Source organism: Chenopodium album, chromosome 2, assembly GCF_948465745.1.
Source record: "Chenopodium album chromosome 2, dcCheAlbu1.1, whole genome shotgun sequence".
NCBI classification, from domain to species: Eukaryota; Viridiplantae; Streptophyta; class Magnoliopsida; order Caryophyllales; family Amaranthaceae; genus Chenopodium; species Chenopodium album.
Window position 1 is genome coordinate 18,574,536 of NC_137835.1, and position 7,142 is coordinate 18,581,677.

General features: G+C 34.6%; 1 protein-coding gene across 1 annotated transcript; it reads right to left on the minus strand.

The window, feature by feature from the left end:
* Positions 1 to 844: 844 nt before the first annotated feature.
* On the minus strand, positions 845 to 6,352 carry LOC145597036 (sucrose-phosphatase 2-like). Its single transcript, XM_081653219.1, has 9 exons — positions 6,164 to 6,352; positions 5,841 to 5,916; positions 5,454 to 5,753; positions 4,853 to 4,954; positions 4,541 to 4,735; positions 4,165 to 4,455; positions 2,749 to 2,935; positions 1,139 to 1,185; positions 845 to 1,061 (listed from the first exon to the last, which is right to left on the minus strand). The coding sequence occupies exons 2-9, from the start codon at positions 5,898 to 5,900 to the stop codon at positions 966 to 968; spliced, it is 1,278 nt and encodes a 425-aa protein (XP_081509345.1). The 5' UTR covers positions 5,901 to 5,916; positions 6,164 to 6,352; the 3' UTR covers positions 845 to 965.
* Positions 6,353 to 7,142: the final 790 nt, after the last annotated feature.

Consider the following 7,142-nt stretch of genomic DNA (forward strand, 5'->3'; position numbering starts at 1 on the left):
AAGTGGCAGATAAATTAACTAACATTGGTGTGGTGTCTAATGAGAAACTAATTTTCTTTGAAGCGGTCCCGGAGGATCTTTGTGTCGTTTTATTGGAGGATTTAGGAGGCCAAGGATGGTGCCTTCCAATGGCAGCTAGTAGGCTTGGTGTCCATCTGGTTTAGTTATAGTTGTTTTCTTTGCTTTTGTGTTTTCTTTTCTGTCTTTTTATTTCGTGCTTTTTCTTTTTTAGTTTGTACTAGTTTTCTCTCGTTTTAGGGGCTTGCCCCTCGTGTGCACCAAAAAAAAAAAAACAAAGTACACAAAATACAACAAACTAACGCAACTTGAGCTACTAGGGGCGCTTATCACCCTAGCGCAAACGAAGCTACTAAAATGAGCTCTACTAGTTCTTACAAGCAACTTTTATTAAACAAAAGTAAAATAATGATAATTTGTATGCCCAACTACATGTCCAAAAAAAAAAAAAAAACAAATTACTTCGTATGCTAGAGTGTACTTTCAAGTTTCAACAATGGTGGTGTCAACTGTGCTATACATGTCAAACTCAAAGAATATATGAAGCCTACCTGTTTAAGTCTTCCTGTATTAAAAATGCAATGAAAGCTAACTCTACTGTGTCGTGGAATTGTGGAAGCGTGAAATCTCTAGGCTTGTGGGCTAGCACTATAGTCTCAAATCTCAATAGGCTGAAACTATTACCTCGGCAAACTTCACTAGAGAGAATGCAGAAAAGGGAGCTGATAAATCCGAGTACGTTTGTTAATTTGTTATATGCACGAATTATTTCTCAAAACAGAAAATGCTATATTTGATCTGTTTGAGCGTTGAAAGCAATTGAACATGTCGCAAAGCATTTTGGTTTATTACGAGGATGATAACATCCCAACAACTAAAACAGTATTGAAGTTTTACAAAAATACACCCCTTGGATCAACACTCCATCCAGCACAAGGTGGGAAAATCTACAACATCCATGAGTTCTGATCCTTCGCAGCATACCCATCCAACCATGTTTGATGCACATGCTCCCATAACAGGTCACTTAAGGAGTTGGCAACCTGCACAATAAATGGTCAAACTCAAAGAACCTTACACAGAGCGCGAATGGACACATATATTAGAGTCTTGCACTTGCCTTAGATCTCAATAGAGTTGTGACGACACCACATTGGCACTCTTCGCCTGAAAGCATAAGCCAAATGTTAATTACATGCAAAACAAATCAAAAATCTTTTCATGGATGAACTGTTTTGGTTAAACGAAGAGATCCAGAAGATAAAATAAAAAGCTGAAGCCTAACATCAAATGACCTCAAGTCAGGATTTAAAAGGGTTATTTCTTGGTGTACATGTCCGTCCAAATGAAAATTACCTTTATCGATTCAATTGGTATTAATATTATTAAGGTTGGGTTGTTGCAGTGTCTTACTTTATATATAAAGTCAATCACCATAGAAGCCCGATCAATCATCAACAACCAAATGGATGTTTCTCTCATAATCAATATTAAAAACATTAACGTTCAGAACAGAAATCAGATAAAGTTGTGTTAAGCTGCAAACATTTCATTTGTTCTTCACAGAATCACAGATTCACAGCACGTGCTCCAATGGAAATATCATTCACAGCAACTTCCCACTCGACATCTCAAGTCATCAATATCATAAGACAAGTAAAACGGCAATAAGATTCAAGGTACTTCATGGACTTGTCCTTTCTAGTCCTGACTAGATTTTATTCGTCTTGACAATGAGCAGAAAAACAACTGGTTTTATAAATTTGGAACATAAAACTTTAACTCCATGTCCAAATTTTACCAAACCTAAACAGCAGATAAATAAGGGGTCAACCCAACTAGCTCCTTCTAGTTCCTTTATATTCTCACTTGTAGGATTTACACACTTGAAACTTATCAATTGTCTTTTCCTTTTCTTCTATCTCCTATACCTTCTCTCTTGTAGCACTCTTTATTCTATTAAATTACCTTCTCTTCTCTCTTTGTTCAGTTTAGGGTGTGTTTGGTTTGATGTATAATGTTTTCATGGAAACTGATTTTTCCGCATTTTCCTTTGTTTGGTTTGTGAATGGGTGGAAAATTAATCTCTATATTGGAAAACATTTTCCTTTACAAAACAAGGGAAGGCACATTTTCCTCCATCCTCTTTACTTTCATCTCATACATCCTCACCTTTCCACTCCTACTTTTAATCTCTATAACTTTTCTTGTAAGGAACCATTAAATGAAGGAAACTAATTGCGATTGTGGTTTTCCATGAAACTCGTTCTTTATTGAAAATATTTAACTTCAAACCAATCAGTGCCTTAGAGCAAGAAATTCCCTCTCTTTTTATGAGTGATGTCTTATCTTTTGGCTATTGTTCCAGAATAAGTGATGGCTTGTCTTTTACATATTTGGGATAATCACTCACAATAAAGATCCAAACTGAAAATTACTGGTCCTAAAGCAGATCTGACAGAATTTTTAACCAGATACTCTGTCACAATTCACATGTTAAGAATAAAAAATCATCTAAGTTTGCATCAAATACATAGAATGTCAATGTCTTGTTCACGGTTCCAGCCATTTTTACTTTCCTTAAAACTAACCAAAGGACAACAAGTTTCTAGGGTAGAAAACAACTTAATATCACTACAATATACCATGAAAACAGAGCAAAATTAATACAGCATGAAAGTAAGGTTAGTGAATTTAATTTATTAATTTTTTTTAAAAAAAGGTCCTTACCAGTCGATTCCCATTTATCAAAACTCACTAGCCATGCATCATTACTTATCCTTGTTGGCAAAAGGCGATCAATCCAAACTCGGTACTTTGTTCCCTGACGATCTCCATAGCATTTTTTAAGTTTATCTATGCTGTCATGAAGAGAGAGCTCCTCCCCAGATGGATGGATGAAAACCCCTGAAGGATGCTGTTATGATGGAAATGAAACAAGAATAATTTATGAGTAATATACGTAGCTCAAAGATTTGAATATTAGTAAGTACAATAATAACACAACGAAACAAAGTACTATCCACTATGCTATTAAGATAGAATCCAACGATATGGTTACATTTAGCTGTTACATAATCCATAGACCAACTGACCAAGTGCTGTCCCAGATCAAAATAGAAGACAGACGAAAATTGATTATAGATGTATCAGAAAGAAAGATGGTAAATTCATTAAGATTTTCTCAATATATCTTCCACAACCCACCAAATGCAAACAGGAAAAAGGCTTTATATTTAGAAAGACAACAAATGCATATTCAACAGGGATAAGCACCATAAGAGTATACCATGTAAGCATTCATTTTTCTCCAAGGGTAACAAGCTAAGTATCAGAAAAATTGGGAAATTGGGTACCTTAAAAAGACAGCATTTCATAACACGGATTTTGTGATCTAAGAAATATTAATAACAAACATAAAAATAAATGAATCAACTTGCAAAACCTTCTCAACCTAATACAATTTACAAAGCTATCCAACTTTGGACTAAAATGGGACAGTCCACCACTGCTTTTGCAAAATACATTTTTGAAATCACTGCATAAGAAAAAAAAAACTTTCAAGTAAAAGAAAACATAACCAATTCCACTGAACTAAACAAAAGCATTAAAAGTTTTTTTTGGTTTTATTCATTAAATGTAGATTACATCATCAACCATGAAACTTCAATTAAAAAAAAAATACCGGAGTATTAAAATCTACCAAATACTCAAAATTTTGGCTAGTTGTCAAGTCTCAATTCAACTTTAAGATGGTGATCAATAAAAGAAAAATGTCCTTTTGTTATAAGAATATAATCATGCTCTATATTAGGAAAGAATGAAACTACATGATTCTCAAGAAATCCAGTCGGCTAAAACAACAGCACAATAAGTGAGAATTGGTGAAAGATATTATGTAAAACACAATACAAAGCATACTTTTATTAAATAGGTGGAATAAGGAAAAGAGCTACAGTGTAAAGTCAGTGAATTGTCTCAGGAAAGAACACGACACATAGGAAAGAAAAAAAGACTCTTTAGAGTATTTAATGTTAAAAAAAAGACTTAGATTATTTAATGTTAAAAAAAGACATGCATTGCAATCATGGGTAATTGCAAAATAAACATTCAAAAGGAGGATAGTGAAGGTAAATCGTAACATACACAAACTGCTTTGAGGCTTGCATAGTACGACTCAGAGTTTTCAACTTCACCACGTCTCCATCTCTCATAAAACAAGTAAAATTTAACGATTTCATGACCCGGGTTCACATGCTCCAGTTGACATTCAGTAAAATCCATAACATCTCTAGGAGAGATGCTGGGACCAAGGTTTAAGTGACTAATAGCCTGTATTATTCCAGCAGCACATCTTTCAGTTGCATGGATAATTTTGGGATTTCCTTTTGCATTTTGTGCATGCCATTGCAGCAATTCCTCTTGAGCATTGCTAACCTGCAATACATTCACTACATAAAAAGTTACCACATCTGCCTTAATAAATATGAAACTGTGATAAATAAGTAATCTAGCAACCAACCATGACACCATGAACGTCTGGAATGCTGAAGAGCTCAGCATCATTTCCAGAATCACCACATACAAGGGTATTGATGGGTAGTTTACCCTCGGACTTAAACTTCTTATGTAAATAAGCAAGTGCTTGTCCTTTTCCAGCCCCTTGTGGCAATATATCCAAGTCAATCCCTCCACTGTATATTATCTTTGCATCCAACTGGAAATTAATCAAAGCCACCAATTTCAGAAACAAGAGAGATTTAAGTTCCAGAGATGAAAAATAAGAATCCAAAACTAAATCAAACCTTGTTTTACAATAATAAGAGGCTATTACCCCACGCTTTTCCAATCTCTCGGAAAGATCCTTAGTCACTTGTTGCGCTTTCTCTTTCTCAACGTAAAAGCTAATTTTGTGTGGCCGTTGCTCTGTTTCAGCCTGCATCGACTCAAAAGCTAAGAAATACAGAAAAGTAAATCATATAATACGATCATGAAATAATTAGAGCAGAGAAAGACTCTTCCATTTCACTTACGCTACTTTCCCTACATAGCTAACTACATGAAATGGTCTGACTGGAACATTGCTCTATTGAAATAACAATCAGATTTCAGACACGATCATTATTCTCCAACGTCAAAACACTTCCCAGCCAATACACTCAACCTCAACCGCACATAGACTAAACTATGATACTTCCCTATAATAAAACTAATACAAAAAATACTCTTGATTTACAAATAACATTTGAAGATGAATTTACTTCCCTATAACCCATCCACTTACACTTTACGGTTCTTATGACAATTCATGTTAGCCGACCTCAAATCACTTTGGGACTAAGTCTATGTTGCTGTTGTTGTTGCATTCAAGAAGGCAAATTCACCAAGCTTAAACAACTAATACAAGACTACAAATCATAAGCATAACTATATACCTGAGGCTTGAGCTCAGAAAACTTCTTGGCCTCTTCAATAACTATATTCCTATCCCATTTCTGACTCAAAATATCGAACCAACCGACATCCGGCACCATAGATTTACCATATGTAATCTCAGTGCCTACTGACATAATTGTGATATCTGGAGTCAACATGGGTTTCTCCTTCCTCAACTCCTTGTAAAGGGTTAAAGATCTTCCAGTTGAAAACACCAACAACGAATCGTGGCGATAATTTGATTCCCACAAAGCATTGAACCTCAAAAGAGAGAGATTCTCAGCATCATGATGATCAACCTAAAATGCAGAAATTACTCATTTTCAGATCAAAAACTCCAAATTTGATAATTTTTTTAAGTGATTACATTAAACTGCCTGCCTTACCATTGTATGATCAAGATCTGAAACTATCATTAGCCGTGCTGGTGAACTAAGACGATCCATTTTTCAACAAATTACCCTAAAAAATGAAATCAAACAACCAATTAAATCCCTAAATTCGTAAAAATTGATTTTCAGCAAAAAAAAAAAAAAAAAAAAAAAAAAAAAAACAACTTCATGAAGATTCGAAATGGGTGCGATAAAAATGATCAAAATAAGAGCATGAATTTGAAATTAAAGTTCGAATTCAACTAAAACAATTGAAAATAGATAACCAAATGTAACATAAAGCAAGAAAATCAAATTCAGGGAAATAAATTGATTACCTGAAATTTAAGCAAAAGGCAAATGATAGTGAAGAATTAGTACATAAATGATATCTGTAAATGATGAATTTAGAGAGAAGAACAAATGAATTTGTGTGGCTAAATGATATTGAAGAGCGTGAAGATTATGAAATTGGGAGCACCAAAAGAATAGGATCGAGAGGGAATATCTTTGGCGGTTCTTTTGTTTTTGGGTTACGGACAAGTTGCACACTACTACCACAACTAATACACTGATTTTAATTTTTGCATCAACTGAACTTTTCCTCCAAATTTTGTGTGTGGAACTAGTTCACCAAATTGGATTGGAAGCATGGAAAAAAAAAAAAAAACTCAGTCGTTCCGTTATGTAACGCCCGTTTTGTAACGGGTTTTAGACTTGTCGTTCTAAAAAAGACTGTTATATAATGCTGAGTTGAAATTCACATCCAAATCGGCGAGTTGGCCGTTCCGTAACGGTAGAACACCGTTCTGAAACCGTTACATTAGTGAGTTATCGGTTTAGGCATGCTGAAATGCTCGGAAACAGCCTTCCATTTCTTTGTATCAGTGCTAGCATGGCTATGGAGAAAGAAGAGAAGTGAGGGAGCAGGGGACCGGGGGTTGAAGAACGGAAGTTGAAGGAAGTACATTTTTTTATGAAAAAATAAGTAAAAAAGTTGAGTCAAAGAGTCACATGCTGCTCCACTTTTTGTCTTTTTTCAACATTTTTACTGCAGTTGTGAGACTTGTGACAGCTTTGTTCCATCATTTTTTTACCCATTTATTTATTTTACCTTTTATGGTGAGTTGTGACCCATTAACTACCCCTCTCTACCCTTTTTATAAAAAAACGTATGTGGGCTTTCTACTCCGAATTGAAATTTTAATGTTTGTAATAGTTTTGGGCATAATATGGTATAAATACAAAACACGTGAATTAACAAGCTAAAAATTATACTTGTGTGTTTTTTTAAAAAAATTCACGTCGCGAAATCCG

Coding starts and splice junctions, on each gene's coding strand:
- LOC145597036 (XM_081653219.1), bottom strand. CDS start 5,900: ATGGATCGTCTTAGTTCACCAGCACGGCTAATGATAGTTTCAGATCTT. Junction 4,456..4,540: donor CAGACGTTCATGGTGTCATG/GTTGGTTGCTAG, acceptor AATGTATTGCAG/GTTAGCAATGCTCAAGAGGA. Junction 1,186..2,748: donor TGATAAATGGGAATCGACTG/GTAAGGACCTTT, acceptor TTATGCTTTCAG/GCGAAGAGTGCCAATGTGGT.